Raw genomic sequence first — 19,453 nt, forward strand, 5'->3', positions numbered from 1 at the left:
CATAATTAATAACAAGAATTGTAATCCTGCCACAACACATTGTAATGATTTAACATAATGGTCAGGTTAATAATTTGACTGCTTCTGTTTTATGTCGGATGATGAATAATAATGTGTTTTGGTGTAAAAAAATAGAAAGAAGGATGCACTGTTAATCTTGAAATATTTTTTTTAAGTCTTTATTAAACCTGACACAGCATATAGCATTGTTGCCTCACAGCAAGAGGTTCCCTAGTTTGATTTTTGGCTGAGGTGTCTTCTGTGTGGAGTCTGCATGCCCTCCCTTTGTTCACTTGGGTGTCCTCTGGGTGCTTCAGTTTCTTCCCATATTCAAAAGACATGCAGTAGGTGGATTGGACACACTAAATTGGCCATAGGTGCGAGCGTGTGCTTGAGTGTGGTGTGCAAGAACTATTGCAGCATGGCTAGCCACCTGGTGGTGTAAACCTTGGCTATAGATGATTGTCACTGTTGACGTGACACCCCAACCCCATGTGCAAAAATGGGAAAAGGGGTTGTGGATGGATGGAAGGATACAGTGCATTAAACCCACAAGCTGAAATAAATAATAAGAAACAGTTTCATGTTTAGCAGCTTGGGTTTAGGAATAGACCTAGATGGCCGAAAACTTGATTGATAGAGGGAAACTAATAAGTTCCTGTAATGTTCTCCCCAGGGAATCAGAGAGCACATTGATGTATCATTGTCCCTTCATAGATACCAAGTGGAACTGAAAAGCATGACATGTTAAGGGAGACAGGAAGCATGACATGTACATACTGTATAGCATCACCTGCTGGGAGGATGCATGTGACATGCACACACTGTATAGCATCACCTGCTGGAAGGATGCATGTGACATGCACACACTATATAGCATCACCTGCTGGGAGGATGCATGCGACATGCACATACTGTATAGCATCACCTGCTGGAAGGATGCATGTGACATGCACACACTGTATAGCATCACCTGCTGGGAGGATGCATGTGACATGCACACACTGTATAGCATCACCTGCTGGGAGGATGCATGTGACATGCACACACTGTATAGCATCACCTGCTGGGAGGATGCATGCAACATACACATACTGTATAGCATCACCTGCTGAAAGGATGCATGTGACATGCACACACTGTATAGCATCACCTGCTGGGAGGATGCATGCGACATGCACATACTGTATAGCATCACCTGCTGGAAGGATGCATGTGACATGCACACACTGTATAGCATCACCTGCTGGGAGGATGCATGCAACATGTACACACTATATAGTATCACGTGCTGGGAGGATGCATGTGACATGCACACACTGTATAGCATCACCTGCTGGGAGGATGTGTGTGATATAAACACACTGTATAGCATCACCTGCTGGAAGGATGCATGTGACATGTGCACACTGTATAGCATCACCTGCTGGAAGGATGCATGTGACATGCACACACTGTATAGCATCACCTGCTGGAAGGATGCATGTGACATGCACACACTGTATAGTATCACCTGCTGGGAGGATGCATGTGACATGCACATATTGTATAGTATCACCTGCTGGGAGTATGTATGCGGCATACACACACTGTATACCATCACCTGCTGTAAGGATGTATGTGATATAAACACACTGTATAGCATCACCTGCTGGAAGGATGCATGTGACATGCGCACACTGTATAGCATCACCTGCTGGAAGGATGCATGTGACATGCACACACTGTATAGCATCACCTGCTGGGAGGATGTATGCAACATGCACACACTATATAGTATCACCTGCTGGGAGGCTGCATGTGACATGCACATATTGTATAGTATCACCTGCTGGGAGTATGCATGTGACATACACATACTGTATATCATCACCTGTTGGGAGGATGTGCATGACATGCACATACTGTATATCATCACCTGCTGGGAGGATGCATGCGACATGCACATACTGTATAGCATCACCTGCTGGGAGGATGCATGCGACAAACACATACTGTATAGCATCAGCTGCTGGGAGGATGCATGTGACATAAACACACTGTATAGCATCACCTACTGGGACGATGCATGCAATATGCACATACTATATAGCATCACCTGCTGGGAGGATCCGTGTGACATGCACACACTGTATAGTATCACCTGGTGGGAGGATGCATGTTGCATGCACATATTGTATAGCATCACCTGCTGGGAGGATGCATGCAACATGCGCATACTGTATAGCATCACCTGCTGGGAGGATGCATGCGGCATGCACATACTGTATAGCATCACCTGCTGGGAGTATGCATGCGACATGCACATACTGTATAGTATCACCTGCTGAGAGGATGCATGCAAGATGCACATACTGTATAGCATCACCTGCTGGGAGGATGCATGTGACATTAACACACTGTATAGCATACCTGTTGGGAGGATATATGCGACATACACATACTGTATAGCATCACCTGCTGGGAGATGCATGCAACATGCACATTCTGTATAGCATCACCTGCTAGGAGGATGCATGCAACATGCACATATTCTATAGCATCACCTCCTGGGAGGATATATGCGACATACACATACTGTATAGCATCACCTGCTGGGAGATGCATGCAATATGCACATACTGTATAGTATCACCTGCAGGGAGTATGCATTCGACATGCACATACTGTATAGCATCACCTGTTGGGAGGATATATGCGACATACACATACTGTATAGTATCACCTGCTGGGAGATGCATGCAATATGCACATACTGTATAGCATCACCTGCTGGGAGGATGCATGTGACATAAACACACTGTATAGCATCACCTGCTGGGTGGATACATGCGACATGCACATATTGTATAGTATCACCTGCAGGGAGTATGCATGCGACATGCACATACTGTATAGCATCACCTGTTGGGAGGATATATGCGGCATACACATACTGTATAGCATCACCTGCTGGGAGATGCATGCGACATGCACATACTGTATAGCATCACCTGCTAGGAGGATGCATGCGACATGCACATATTCTATAGCATCACCTGCTGGGAGGATATATGCGACATACACATACTGTATAGCATCACCTCCTGGGAGATGCATGCGATATGCACATACTGTATAGCATCACCTGCCAGGAGGATGTATGCGACATGCACATACTCTATAGCATCACCTGCTGAGAGGATATAATCAACATACACATACTGTATAGCATCACCTGCTGGGAGGATATATGTGACATACACATACTGTATAGCATCACCTGCTGGGAGAATGCATGCAAGGAATAATTCGCTTTGGTTGCCTGATGGTACCTTGAATACCTTGAAATGACACAAAACCAGGTTTCCAGATTTTCTGATCTCAAACCTGACAACTCTACCTATCAGTGGTGACCAATGTGGGCTGGTGGCAATGCTGTCATGTTCAGTTGACCTAAACTGGACACTTAAACATAAGGATCACTCAGGGCATTGTGGAAGGTAAGTCATCTATGTAGTAGTGTTGTGTAGCTCTGAGGGAGCTGTAGTGCCAAAAAATAAATGTTATACTTACCATACAGAATGTCCATTAAAGATGAAAACAAAGAATGTGAAAATTATGAAATTATCTGCCGTGAAAGCTATTTTCTTTGTACTTGTCTGTAGGGCAACAGGGACGAGACTTAGAAGTCACTTGTAACTCTGCTGTGTTGAGTATACCTCTTAATGTATAAAGAAGGCTTTGTACATTTTTGCCAAACCATTACATATCTGTGTGTATTGCAAAGGTTTGGTAAGCTAGTCAAAACATTACAGTCATTCAGAACTATTTTGTAGTGCTTGGAGTCAAATATTCAGAAAAAGACAAATAATTTAAGAGCTGGAGTGGTATGAGACCCGACCTTAACAAATGTTAAGCACCCCCTGCTAAAATTGCTAAGGTCAGGTATCGGGCTAGACAGTAAAATCTGCCAGTACAAATGAGAGCGGCAGAATAAAAAAATTGTTTCTGCCTGTCTGTTGGTAACATGTACCTGACTACTTGTTCTAAACTTAGAAAGTTACTGGAATAATAGGATGTGTGTTTGCCTGATTTTCTGAAGGATGCAAAGTCTGCCTGCCATTATTTAGGGTCTTCAATCCTCAGTAATTTGCCACAAAACTACTGTCTTTATGAGGAACAAACAACATACGAGGCATAAATGTCTACATTTTGTGAAACTCTAGATAGTTGAGCACCATGGAAGACGAGTGTAAACATAAATGACAGTGATACAGTACCTTTCTGAAAGGGCTTCCTTAGCTTTCAAAGTCAGTAAGACAGTTTATGTTTTTTTTTGTTTTTTGTTTTTAGTATAACTTGTAGTGCATGGAGCAGATAAAGCTCTATGCAATAGAAAGAATTATGAGTGGTTCACTGATGCTAACCTAATATCATATGTTCTCGAGATTTGCTCTGGAGGTGAATTTCTTTGCATCCATGTCTGGAACACATAATAATGTAGCTAGCATTGGTGAACTGATCATATTCTATGTTACTCCTGTGTCTCTTGTTATTAAGCTGTTAATTTCTTTTAAATGTGTTTTATCTAAAAAAAAAAAACTCTCTCTCTCTCTCTCTCTCTCTCTCTCTCTTTCTGAGCGGTTTCTCTTTCTTCCATTTTGTTTCTTTTCCTGACCTCTCCCCTGCAAATAAGCATGTTATACATAAGTTAAACTTTGCTAGGATCCTTATATATTTACACATGGGGTGGGCAGTGTCACATCTGGCTGGTTTTAAATCTGTGGAGGCAGAAAGGAAATATGCAGAGCGTAGTATATTCCATTTCAAGCTCAAGAAGAAATCTCAAGTATTTTTCTGCCAATTAAAATGAAAATATTTTCACAAGCTAGAGAATGAAGGGTGGGTTTGTCAGTAAACTGCAGAATAAATTATACTGCCAAAATATCTAGTTTTACAAATGTTTTATCTGACAAGGTAACCAGTTACTCAATTTGCTGCTTCGTATTCCTCTTTATTTACGTGAACTTCAAGAAGTCAAATAATATGGTGAAACCGTTGCACTATAACAGTGACAACACTGAATTGCAACTAGCTGTCACCTGGATTCTAGAATGACCTTAGATATTGACAGGTTGCTGGAAAGAGCATAGATCTGTCAGTGAAAATGCAAAAAACAATGGCTTTTGGATAGCTCAGGTGAAAGCATCTAAAAAATCCACAATAAAAAACTGACTCTGAGAAAGAGAGACTGTCACTAGCTTAATATCAAGGGAGTGCATTATTTTTACCTCTATTTTTCTTGATGACAGTGCTTTGTTGAAATTTGTTGAAATTCTCTGCGCGTGTGTATGTGTCTATATGTGTGTTTGCATTCCTGTTTCAAACAGTACCCTTTGGGAATGGAGTAACAATAAACCAGGAAGTCTGACAACCATGGGTGATACTGATAGCGTAGTCACTGTGCAATTTACTTCCCTTCTGCAGAGAGGAAGCGAGAGCAGAGGTGTTGAGCAGCCTACAGGGAGAAAACGTAATGTTATGGCACACAAAGGAGTATTCTGTAGGGTAATGAAGCTTAAGAGTGACATGAAAACAGGACTGGAATGAATGACTAAATATCAGGAAATAATGAATGTAGTGGTGATACTGTTTTGTTCTCCTGTAGCACATGCAAAAAAAAAAAAGCAACTTAAGCAATGGTCTACTGGGTGAAATCTAAAGTGGTCCTTGCTTATCTTTTGCAATAGAAAAGGCTGAAATTATGAGTTAAATATACGTGCGGTGTGAGCCCCCTCCCCATGATGACCATCTAAGAGGAAGACACTTTGAAGATAGTAAGAACCGAATCCTTTTATCACACAAAAAATGTGAATGCTGGGGTAAAGTTAAATGAAACCATTAAAAGACATGTCAAGCTGGACCTGACTTGGAAAGGGAGTTGGGCTTGTGACAATGTGCCATACCTTGTCACATAAAATATATATTTTTATTAGCATATGTGTATTTACGTTTCTGTTAAACCAAACAAAAGCCACATTTAATCACTTGGAGACTGGTCAGTTGTTTCTTGGTGCTACATCACTTAGTTCCACTTATTTCTGCAACTTCAGTATTAATTATAGACTTGAAATCCAGGCTTGTCATGCCACTGTTTGGCCCAGTCATAATTTTCAGGAGTATGGCTTTTCTGATCAGTGTCTGAAGGCTACTTATTCTGTCGAATCATCATGGACACTTTTTTCAGAGAGTAGGACCCACCACGAAATTCTGCCCAGTACACTCCATCTTGGTAGCGACTGCGGTAGTGACCGCCTTTATACCAGACTCCATTAAGGTTAGAATGGGCACACATGTGATACCACCAGCCTCCTTTTTGAAAGTGAGCACAGTTTCCTGGAAAAAGAAAGAAAAACAAAATTTAAAAACCTACACAGCTGTAGCAAAAGAGAGAACATTTGTGACAAAAATGTTCTATTAATAACAGCTTCAGTTTTATTTTGCTCATTTGTTATCATGCCACATGGTTAGTATTAAATAAAGTTAGGGTTAGGTAAATTTTACTCTGCAGGAAAATCAAGCAAATAAAACAGCTACAGTTTTTTTCTGTGAAGGATACTTTATATTTACAGCTGAATTTTTCTGCAGACTTGGATTCCTACAAAACTGATGGTAAACATGTTACCCTTTCAAAGTCAGAGAAAACTTTATTGTCATTCAGAACTACGCCACAGTGCAGCTGTACGAAATTGAGATGCTTTGTTCCCAGTGCAAAAACATACATACAAAAATAATAATAAAATAACATAAAATAGAATAAAAGAATAACATAATGACCAGGCACACTTTACATATAAATAGAATTGAGTAACAATATGTGCATGACCTTGTTATAACATAAGAACTAAGCATCATAAGGAATGGTCAACATGAATATTGCACAGTGTGATTTATATTACACTTCACAAAGTCTTGTGGTAAGGTAAGGTGTGAACCAATGTTAAATATGCACATCAGTTAGTTATTATACATGAAAGAACTTAATACTTATAGTGCAACAAAGTCAGGACATGCAAGGATCTGTGCAGTCAGATAAATAGCATAATGATGTGGTTGGAGGAGAAGTACGCATTGACAGCATACGTATGCATTTTAGCTCAATAAAAATGTAAGGGGTTAGGATATGGGAAGAAATATAAAATGACATAGTGCCACAGGCATTGCATTATGAAAAATCTGTCATGGCTATCATTTCTTTTTGGCCTGCCTGAGTCAGAAATACATTTATAGGTTCCATGGTGGCACAGCAGTTATCTACGCTTCATAACAGGGGACTGACCTTATCGAGCAGAACATGTGGGAAATCTAGAACAGCATAGTGTGCACATGCAGTTTATTCCACCCTCTCTATTGTAATGTATGGTAAGACTTATGGTAAGGGTCCTCCTTCCCTTCTCAGTTAGAGCTCATCGTCTACTGTTACCTCCACTGACTATTGGACTGGTGGAGTTCACAAACTCATTACATAGTCCCCTCTCATTTCCCTTGTCCAGGAACACCCTTTCCCTTGTCCAGGAACACTTCCCTTACTTGTATGGAATTCCTGTTGTCCAGAGGCACTGCTTGTATACCCATATGTAATCCTTGTTGTCCAAGAACACCTGCCTCCATTACACTTGTAGGTAATGTACACTGGCCAGAGGAGCTCTTCTCCTACATCCCAGAAATCTGTATTTGTTATCCATTAGCCATATGTACACCCTTCTTCTCCAGCTGCTAACAGAAGCATTGTTGGTGCTATACTGAATCACTCTGGTGTGCCATGCCTGAAGGTAGGGTACAAGAGTGTTTTTAGAATATGCTTCTTATATAACTTATAGAACATGGTTAGCATTTCAGCAGGTCATCATGGTATATGTTATGTGGAATAAAAAGTTGCATATACATCCTGACCAGACAGAGGCATGATAATCAGATACATGTATGGAAAGGAGGGGGGTCAGGAAAAGGAAGTCTCCAGATGCACCCCTCAATTTCCACTTAGCTATCTAAGACTAATAAGGGCACTATACCTCATAATAACTCTTGAAACTAATAATTTCTAGCAGTCGCCAGAATTAAAAGATTATATAATCACAATGTGACAGGTGCACTTTGCCCCCTGCAAAGCATGCTAAGGGAAACAATGATGTAAGCACATCACTAAGTCAGAGCGCTCCTTTAAAGCAACAGAGATGAAAGCATTAATGTGAAATAAGTACCCCGGGATCTTTTCCAGATTTATTGCAAAGTATTTCACTTCAGTGTGAAGTCCTCCCTTAGATTTTTCTCCAAAAGTATATTATTTTCCATTACTTTACATTACATTTAAGTTGCCTTGCAGTAGACAATTCCTTTGGTTTTGCCTTGTCTCCTTTCATCCTCTTCTCATTCTCACATTTATTCACATGTACCAACTCTTTTCCAGCTCTTGGTATCACTGGCAAAACAAAAAAGGTATACCTCTTACTCAGGCCCCTGTACAGTGTCCCCAACACAGATATTAAAGTGGATTGGTTGCATCACTGAGTCTCTGGAACACGATGCTAGTAACTTTCCTTTCTCTTCTGTAGACATTAATTACTATCCTGTTGTGTTATCTGCTACAGGGTTGTTTTCTTCACATACTGCTGCCTTGTCACCTACTCCAAAGCTGTCTCACTTCTGTATTACTTACTTGTGGGACATTATGTGACATGCCTCACTAAAATCTAGCTAAATCCCATCCGCAGCACCACCCCACTGTGCTACTATGGTTGTAAAGTAGAAGTAAATCTTTCTATTTCATTTGACATAACCTGCATGCTGCCTGGGACATTACAGTCTGCTGGCCTTAGACAAGTGAATGAGTCTTAACATGAGAAGAGATTCCAACATTTCCTGTGCTATGGAAGTCATGCTATGAGTAAAGTGGCTGTAGTACCCTCATCTGTTACCTGCTCTCCACACTTACGGAACAACATCTTCTTCCAAGCCAGAGAGAGTACCCACCTTCCCATGATTTGTTAGACACGTTTGTAGTTTTATTGAACTGTGGGGTGAATATCATCTGGTGACCATACTGCTTTGTCCAAATTCAGTTTTAAAAATTCTTCCTTGGCCCTTTGAGATGTGAAAGGCTCAGACCAACTTTCCTAACTGGAACATTCCTGCTGTACCTTGTACAGTCATCTGTTTGAAAGACAGAACTAAAGTATCTCATCAGTATTTCTGCCTTCTCTTTCTTAGCTTTTACTTAACTTCCTTCTGTCTGCTATCCTTACTGCAGACTACTTCTAGTTCTCAATGTATTTGTATTTCATTCACCATCTTAACAGTGGTTGCTATTTCCCTTAACTTTTTAAAATATGCTTATATTTTCTTATATAATGGTGAACAGAGAGTTTGAAATACAAACCAAACAAAGGAAAACATGTTCATATCAAAACATTTACAGCTGTAAACGGGTGCACTAAAATGGTTTACGCATTGATATACGTTTTTGGTACATACATAGCATACAGTATTTTTATAAAACCAGTGCACAATATGTGCTAAAGACAGAGGTGCCATTTGAAGTCTTGAAAGTGTACAGTTAAAAAATAAAAGAGTTTAGTTGAGAATTAAAGTGGAAATGTTTTTGTTTAAAGGTCATTTGGAAAGACGAAAGTCTTGATCAAAAATCAGGCAAGTTTCTTACCAGCTTTCTGAGGTTTAATTGAAAGTTGGGCTAACATGTGAATAGCAAGCAAGTGCTCCTTTAATAAGTAATGCGCTTCATTAATTGAAAAGAATGCTTTTGTATTTCCACTTCCAGGAATAACCTACAATAAAATTAGAGTCAATAATTTATTTTCTACTGTTATTTTCTGCAATGCCCTGTTGTTCTTAGTGTACTCAGTCAATTTCATTGAAAAGAATAGTGCATTTTATCTTTAAATTGTTGACAACCCTTATGCAAGGGTATGTTGTCACGATGATGTGAATCCCGACTGTTCTCTATGTATTCTCCTTTATCCTCCAGTGTTTGTGATAAACGAATGTCATCATCTTGACAATGTCGACTCATCTGGAGTTAAATATTTGATGGCAACGCAGTAGGATAAGATGTTAACAGTGGGCAGTTTTGTGATGACCCTCCACCTTCAGTTCTGAAACTCTCTATCTTCAGTTTCATTTCTGTAGTACATCCAGGTCTGAACCATCCTAGGTGTGTTCACTAATAGTTGTCTTGCATCTGCTTTGTACTGGGCTTTGTGCATTATCCTCTTTGTAGTGATAACAAAGCTAATGTGTTCCTTCCTTGCCTGGCACATTCAGGTCATGCCGACATCTTCATGATCTGCCATTCTAAGGATTTGTTTAATAATTTTCCTGATTCTTAGTTCTCATTGGTAGAGGGCCCTGTAAATAGCAATTATGATGATTGCTTTGCTGATTTATGTCTCCATGATGACCCACGATGCTTCCTCCCTTCCTTGGTTACTCATCTTCTGTATTAGTCACTTTTTTATGTATAGAATTACCCATTCCCCCATTCCCACAATGCATAGTGTGTCTAATATGACGTCCCATACACACTCCGTGTCTTGGTATCAGCAACTGCAGTGATGGGCACATCTTCTTGCATCACTGCATCTCCTTTGAGTGAGCATTTTCTATTCCCCTAAAGCACTTTCTAGTATACGTTGCTACAGTTATATATCTCTACTGTTCTCTTCTGCTACACTTTTGTACTAAAGTATTGTAATGCTGTCTATTTGATATACATCTTTATAAGTGTATTTTCTAAAATAAAATATTTAGTCAAAGTTGTTTTCATTCTGAGGTACCTAATGATTTCTTGTTCTGTCACATGAAGTCAGAGAAACCAGCTGTATCTTGATATTTTATAGGCTGTCTCTTACTTAAGTAAAGTTCTGTAGGCTTATTGATATGATATCATTATAACCTATGAATTCACTTGTCCTGTTTGATGAGCTCCATACAGATATTATTTCTACAAAAATGACAGTTACGTGAAGTGAATGCCCTAGTGGCTATTAGGCAGCCATTTGTGTTCTCGTTAACTTCACTTGCCTTCAGTATTAATTACCAATCTCTCTCATTTCATGGGTTCATAGATGTATACTAAACTAATGACCACTAGGGCCCTTATAAGCCTAGCTCTGCAACCCAAATATGACCCACAAATTTGATTTATATAGTTGGTTATTTACTGACTGCCTCTGTCCATCAGAGACATAGGAGCCAGATCAAGGATGAATTTCCAATTACCCATCCATTGGTCCAAGTTGCACTTGGGAGGAGCTCCGCCTCACATGGTACATCTATACATACACACACACACACACACACACACACACACACACACACACACACACACACACACACACACACGTGTGTGTGTGTGTGTGTGTGTGTGTGTGTGTCTGTGTGTTTATGTGTAATATCTACATGCACACACAAATAAATATATAAATGTATATATCTATGTATGTATATATATATATATATATATATATATATGTGTGTGTGTGTGTGTGTGTGTGTGTGTGTGTGTGTGTGTGCTTCTCCTCTATATCATCAAATGTCCTTAATGTTGTGGTTAAAAAACAACATTTAGAAATTCAAATATATGGAAGACTGAAAGGCCTAAACATTGAACAAACAAAAGATCGAGAAAGGAATGGTATTTCTCCCAAAACACTAGCCTCAAATTATCCTGAATAGTTGCTGCGTCACTGAAAGGTTTTTCTTAACTTTGCTGTGAGGGAAAGGTTAGTTTGGTTTTTATTTGTTGTATTTTGTTTTACTTTATTGGCTTTTTCTATTTTGAATACTGTGATTTATTTTCTTTACCTTGTGTTTTACTCGTATTCTGTTTTTAACTGCATATTAAAACTTGAAAAGAGACCACAGCTCTGTCTGTTGTGAGTCAGGCAGAATTTTTTTCCCACCCTCCCACCTGGTTACTGTTGTGTTCTTAAACACCACTGTCTTTCTAGTTGGCTGGCCCTTATGTTAATTTGACCATATATCTCATTTCCTCTCTACTTTTACTGACTTGTATGAGTGAGTGCAAAATTATCATTTTGTGAAATCACTCCCCTTCAACTATTTAAATTTATTGGCCATTCTACTGTATTCCATAGTACCATAATACAAAAGTGACCACCCCCTTTCAATCTATCTTGCTGTTTTAAAAATAGTTTTTCTCCACTAAAACTTAACTTTTTAGACTGGTAAAACTTAGGTTACTTAATTTCACACCTAACTCCTCTAGTGCACACTGCAGTGTTTAGGATAAACCATTTTTTTTCATCTTACCTTTAAGCATTCCTATGACTAGCACTTGCTCTAAAACCTGCTGGAAAGCACTAGGAAGCCTTAAACTGATACAAGCACTCAGCTCTTCTTGTTAATAAGGATAAATTAATTGTAGGCACTAAGCAGCCTATAGTTGCAAAGTACCTTGGTATGGTAGGGAAAACAGCTCTTGTACTTTACAAAAAAAAGCACCAAAGCGGGCATGTCCAAGGGTCAGCTTCCGGTGATTTCCCCTGTCCACCTAGTGAATCTGAGCATACTGGGCCAATGCAGCAATTGCCTCATGTACACAGACAACCCTGTCCTCCTACCACCCAACACTACAACCTGTGAGAGATGCACTTACATAGCCAAACTGAGCAGAGCTCTTTCCACCCAAGATTGTGCTAGACAGTCAAGAGGAGAAGGTTAACACCCACACTACACCTCAAGCAACACATAGCCCTTCTAAACCCACACCATCAACACCCTCACATAGCAACACTAAACCCTCATATGCGGAGGCCCTTAACAGTAATCTGCCCAAGCAACAAAGACCTCTGAATCTGAAATGCAAACACCAATCACAACCAAAGTGTCACATAGCTCACAACACCAGTGTGCCACCCAACAACAGCCCTTAAGGCAAGACAACGTACCCAACACTTTAGTCATAGGCAGGGGCGTCTCGTGCTATAGGACTGCAGCCCTCACACCTAGAAACAAAAGAAATAAAAAATGTGAAACATAAAATTAAAAAAAAAAATTTTTTTTTTTACGAGTACCGGAACTTCCATGCATGTGCAGTCACACTCAGACTGCCCCGCAGATGCCCAGGAATCTGTGCGAACTCTGACTGCCTGAGTCAGCAGTCCAGATACAGGGAAGGTATTTTCTGCCCCGCAGATGCCCAGGAATCTGTGCGGTAGACGACCGCACAGAACAGAGGAGCTCCGGACTGCTTGATCTGCAGACAGGACCAATCAGGAGAGAGGTGAGGTTAAGCTCTCACAGGGATTCGAGCGCAGGCCTAATCAGGAGAGAGGTAAGGTGAGTTTTAAGCTCTTGCAGGGAAGCATTGAAGTCAAGTGCAGGTTTGGAGGTTTGCTGCTTCATGGAAGCGAGTTTGGAGGTTTGCTGGATTCCGGACACATTTACAGGTAGTGTAGTGTTTGCTGGATACATTTACAGGTAGTACAGTGTTTTCTGGATTCCGGACACATTTACAGAGTGTGTGTGTGTGTTTGTGTGTGTGTGTGTATGTGTGTATGTGTGTAAAATGCCCCTGTTAACGCATAGTGGTGGGTAGAGTTACTCAGACTTGAACCCTGTACCTTGGATGCAGGTGGCAAGGACCTGAATACACTACCCACCACTATTTGTAAAAAAAATTGCAGATTTTTGCCTCATATTTGTTCTGTTCCTCATAAAGTCTGTGGTTTCTTTATCTTCATTTTTCCTTGCAAAGGTTTGTAGTGCAGTGGTGCACTGGTAGCATTGTTGCCTGACAGCTACAGGTTCTCTGCTTTGATTCTTGGCTGGGGTGCCTTCTGTGTGGAGTCTGCATGTCCTCCCATCCCTTACAAAGATGTCTCTGGAGTGTTTCTCCCTGATCTGCTGAAAATTAGCTTTGTTTTGTACCAAGTCAGATTAGTTTCCTGGTTAACAAATGTTTAAAAAATAACAGGCATTTGAATTTCAGACTTTATATTCTTCAGAAAGTACAAGGTAACACAAAACCTTTTATTCTAGCAATTGTCTACATTTATAACATGGATATTTGAAATTTGCCCATATTTTTGGGACTGTATTCCCCCATTATTGGCCTTGTCCAGGTATTTTGCACTAAGGTTGAGAGCTATGGTGAGAACTAAATTCACTGAATGTTTGGGGGCTGTATTCCCTCCATTACTGGCTTTGTCCACATGTTTTTTGCTAAGAGGTTGAGAGCTATGGTGAGAACTGAATTCACTGAATATGTTTAGCAGCTGTATTCCCACATTATTGGCTTTTTTTATGTGTTTTTTGCTAAGAGGTTGACAGCTATGCTGATAACTGAATTCACTAAATGGTAGCCATTTAAGTTTGTCTTCCTCTGTTTCAGCTGATTTGGCACAGTGGTATGTTTCTCTGACTGTTTTGCACAGGGTCTCCTGGGTTCAAGACGTGGAAGTGAAATGTATGGTGGTAACACAGCATTTTATTCTAGCAACTTTCCAACATTATACAAGCAATGTTTAAAATGTGTCCCTGGTTTTTGGGTTTTTGTCACCCCCCCAATAAATTTTGGCTTTTTCCAGATTTCTTGTGCTGCAAAGTTCAGAGATACAGCTGAGTGTCAAGTAGATTTTTACAAGGAGCTGAGAGCAGCAGGGGAACAAAAGGTTAGTGCTGCTTATGCTAAGTCTGCTTGCATTGTTAATAGCACAACAGGTAGTGTAGTTGCTTTTGATGCAGAAGGCTGTGGGTTCTACTCCCACAATAGGTAGATGCATTGCTGATATTGTACTGTGTTGTAAAGGGGGTGGATGCTGCAGTCCTTTTTGGAAAAAATACCTAGTAACTATGAACCTGTTATCAGTTTGCCATCCATTCCCTATTGCGGTATTACTAGCTTATCATTTTTTTAATGCATGCAACATAGGCAATTTAGTCTTCAAGGGCAACAGGCACTTTATTTGTAGATGACATATAAAGTTGTTTGCTAGCAGCAACCTCTTTATTAGTTACAGATTTCTTTAATGTGGATTTTAGTACTTCAGAGATTGTGCATATTTACTGATACTGGTGGACTATAGAAGGTTGAGAAGACTTTTTATGATGGAAATGTTCTGAATTGGGCAGTTTTGTCATTGGTGCATGCATTTTGTTTCATTGTTTACTGGAAAAATGTTCAAAACAATACATTTAAAATGCCCTCTAACAACTGTACTGTATTGTTCAAGGAATATAATGTAATACAGTCAGGAAGGTGTATCAAAGAGCATGTGTATGTTTCATGTTCAAGGGGCCTATGATTTTGAAAACAGCCCAAAGTTAATCTTTGTCTGCCACTGGCAAAATGTATTTTCTTTGAATGTGAGTTTCAATGCTGTTTCAATGCATGTGAGTTTCAAGGGCAGAGAAGTTTTAATGCTAAGTCTATTTTTATTGTGAGACTGCATTGCTTTGTTTAACAGATATCTATTAGGGTTTGTACTGTAAAATGCAAAATAAAACTTTCAAATGAAATCTAAATCATCGCAGAAGTAAAGCAGTATGCACATTACAGTGTTTATGGTAAATGGGGCAAAATAACTAAGGAATGGGACATTGGAATGGCTGCAGGGGAGAGGCTCCATTCGACCATGATTTTGTGAGGGGGGAAGGGTAGCAAACTCAGACAGCCCCGGTTGAACTATACGTCTCAGTTGTCCATATTTTTGCAGAATGAATAGATATTTGCTTCTTATTTTTGGTTTGTTCCTCATAAAATTTGTGGTTTTCTAGCAAATCATTTAGGAATGAAGTCACTAAATGACAAACATTGAATTTCAGACATCATAACCTTCAGAAAAATGCATGCTAATGCAAGACCTGTTATTCTATCAACCGTCTTAAGTTTATACAAGAGCAATTTTTAGTAGTGTTTGTATGTTCCCCCCAATATATTTGGTCATGTCCAGATTTCCTCCATTAAGAGGTTGATAGGTACGTGCAAATCGCTTTGTAGAATTAGGAATATCCAAACCTCTCAATTGTCCCCAATTTTGGCTCAAAATGTTGCTCTCCCCTAATAATCCTCCTCAAAATGGCAATTTTGGAAGAAAACGTGGAGGGTTTACAATTATATATAATTGTAATGATCAGAGTTATAGATTACTTTTATTTCAGAAATGCATGTAGATGCTCTTATTTTGTTAGCTGCTCAAGTTAACAGTGTTAATATTAAAAAAGTGTCCCTTTTTTGACAGGTTTCCAGCTGTATTGTGTGGCAACTTTATATTTTTCCATCAGAGTTTTGGTCTGTTTTTCATAAAATTGTGGTTTTCTGGCAAATTAGTGGCAAGTCATTAAAGATTGAAGTTAGAAAATAATGGCAGACATTTGGGTTTCAGATTTCATACCCTTCAGAAAATTCATACTAATGCAAGACCTACTACTGTTCTATTATCTAAGTTAATAAGAGGAATATTTAAAATTGTCCTTATTTTTGGGCCTGTGTCCCACTTCCAGTTCTATATATGGCTTTGTCCAGATTTCTTTCTCTGAAGTTGAGAGGTATGAGTGTCAGAGCCATCACCATCAGCCAGAGACATTTCAAATTGTGACATACTTGTTGCACCCCACTCCCCATTATGGTGGCCCTGGATGTGTCCAAGGAAGGCAAGGAGCAGTTATGCAGTGTAAGTGTGCAGAGTATTCCCCATCCAAGGTAGATCACAAATACAACCATGGCTTTTCATCTGTCCTTGATTTTGCAGAATGTTCTGGTTTTCTGTCATATTTTTATACTGTTGATTTATGCTTCTTATTACTCAGGAAACGCATGCTGTCACAGTGCCCTGTTGCTCTGTTTAAGTAGCAATGATTTAATGACCATCAGGTAAGCTTGTCGGAGATTATAAGATGCAAGTAAGCTTTAATAAGCATACTGTTAAAGAATTACCAGCATTGAAAGCCTTTTTGTTGTTGCCATGCAGAGGATATTTACATAACTAGATAATGTATAAGCCTTGGGTATTGAAATGCATATGACAGTATTTGTAATAAAAGGACAGGATTACAGTATTTTCAGAAGCTCATTACATTTGTTGGAGACTTGCAGTCATCTTTTGTTGGAGACTTGCAGTCATCTTTGCAGGCTTTACCCGTAAACTAAACAGAATGCCAATCTATCATGTGTGGTCCATAACTAGTGCAGAAATCCCTTAAGCAATTTATCTTGAGCTTGTTTCTTGTTTGTTGTTCATTTTTTACTTTGATCATGTCTTCCCCATGAAACAAGTAGATAGTTGTGTCAGGCAGCAAGTCTTTTTTGGATAAGAAACATTTTTACAAGTGGGTGTATCACAGAGATTGCTACTTTCAGCATGTTACTTGGTAATTTTATAAAGCTGAATATAAATTATAATTAGAACTGCAGTGCAAGGAGTAGTGGTTTGAGTTGAGTGCTGCTTGTTTTTTTATACTTGATTTTGACTAGCATTCCAGTAATGTATTTAAAAAGTAATTTATTTTTCCATGCCTCACAACCTGTTTCCATCTGGATATTAAGTAAGTTCTCATGTAGCCAACGCATTGAAATATTTTTTTCTTCTACACTTCATTTTGTCTTGATTGGACTCTCGTAATGACTGTTTGGCACCCAGGGTAGCGTATTTAATTAAAGTTCCAGTTGTTGTGGTTCTGAGCATAGCTCCACCCCTTTCTAGTTGGTCACACCCCTTCCCATTGGCCCCACCCATTCAGCTATCTCCTGCAGCCCTCTTTAATTTGAAGTCATCAGCTGCCACTGGTCATAGGTGACTCTGTACTCTATAGTCAGGCACATGTGTTGCTCTAATAAGGTACTGTCTTCAACTGAGTTGACTCTTTCACAGTGCAGCCTCAGCTTTTTACGACTAAAAGGTCTGAGTTATCAGATGTATTTATTAATATACGACTTTTTGCTAGGAATATTGCATTGCAACTTTATTTTAAGGAAAATTCCATTGGAAGTAGTGCTAATACGCTATTTAAGAAACTGAGTGTATTTCAGCCTATACTTGATCCAGTTTTAAATGTGTTTGTAGATAAGCGTGAACAGGATATGTCTAAGTTGTTTTTCAATGAGTCAGGCCTATTGAAGGGCGTGTTTTTTTACAATTTAAGCAGTGAAGAGAAATGTGCACTTAGGAGTTTGCAAGCTGATGACAGTATAGTCATCAAAAGTGCTGACAAGGGGGGAGGGATTGTGGTGTTAGATCGTGAATTTTATGTTAACTTTTTGATGTCAATGTTACAGGATGTTACAGTCTATGAAAGAGTAGAACATGATTTCATTTGGGATATACAATGTGCCATTTATTTCACTATACGTGATTGTCTACAAAATTTTTTGATAACTGAAGAGTTGTCTAATTACTTGAATGTAGAACATCTGGTCATTCCCATCTTTCAAGGACACCCCAAGGTTCACAAGGATGCTTTTAAACCCCCATTTAGTCCCAGAGTCTGGAAGGAAATGGTTGACTGAACTTTTTTTATCTATGTTGACAAGCAATTACGTCCAGTATTATTGAGAACAAATACTGTACTACAAGACACTAAACATCTCTTGCATGATTTGTTCATTTTTATACAACAGAATAATAACATTCTCAATGATTGTCTTTTAATAATACTTGATGTTGAATCTTTGTTTACCTGCATACCGAATGTTGAGGGTATAATTATGGTCAAGGAATATTTGATCATTCACAGTGGTTATGATTTGAAACAAGTTAATTTAGTTTGTTTATTTATAGAAGTAATTCTTGAAAATAATATTTTTATGTTTCAGGATATGTATTATTTGCAGAAAAAAGGCGTAGCTATGGGCACTTCGTATGCCAATAGCTACGCCAACATGATTTTGGCACATTGGGAAGAACAATTTATATTTAGCAGTCATCATTTGAAATGTGTCTTGTTCTTCAGGAGATTTGTGGATGATGTGATATTAATTTGGGGTGGGGATGCATCAGCCTTGGGTGAGTTCCTTCAGTATGTGAGCACTACTACATCTTTTTTAAAGTTCACATCTTTTACATCAGTTGATGAAGTGAAATTTTTGATTGTGAAGATTGCTAAAAATGGTTTGGTAACTTGGTAACCAGGCTCTATAGGAAACCATGTAGGAAGAATGCAGTACCGCAGTGCAATAGTATGCATCCATCACATGTATATAATAATATCTTGAGAGGCCAGGGTATGAGGATGTCATGGTTAAATAACACAGATGAAGGGTTCTTGGTTGACCTTGAGACACTCTCCAATGATTTTTTGGAGAGGGGTTATAATCGTAAAGATGTAGAAGGGTTGACTAGAGATGTCAAGGCACTCAGGAGAGATAGAGCTGTACCCTATTTCTCTGAAGCTAGACATGATACAGGACCTGTTGTGACCAATAGGAGACGGACTA

At 39.2% G+C, this 19,453-nt stretch overlaps 1 protein-coding gene across 1 annotated transcript in view; it reads right to left on the reverse strand.

Moving 5' to 3' along the window:
- Positions 1 to 4,106: 4,106 nt before the first annotated feature.
- ANGPTL6 (angiopoietin like 6) overlaps positions 4,107 to 19,453 on the reverse strand; it is a 651,446-nt gene continuing 636,099 nt past the window's right edge. Inside the window, exon 6 of the mRNA XM_044084678.1 lies at positions 4,107 to 6,378. Coding sequence (XP_043940613.1) covers positions 6,191 to 6,378 — 188 coding nt within the window. The 3' untranslated portion in view covers positions 4,107 to 6,190. The remainder of the gene's footprint in view (positions 6,379 to 19,453) is intronic.

Source organism: Protopterus annectens, chromosome 9.part0, assembly GCF_019279795.1.
Source record: "Protopterus annectens isolate FY-2018-M chromosome 9.part0, PAN1.0, whole genome shotgun sequence".
Taxonomy (NCBI): Eukaryota; Metazoa; Chordata; order Ceratodontiformes; family Protopteridae; genus Protopterus; species Protopterus annectens.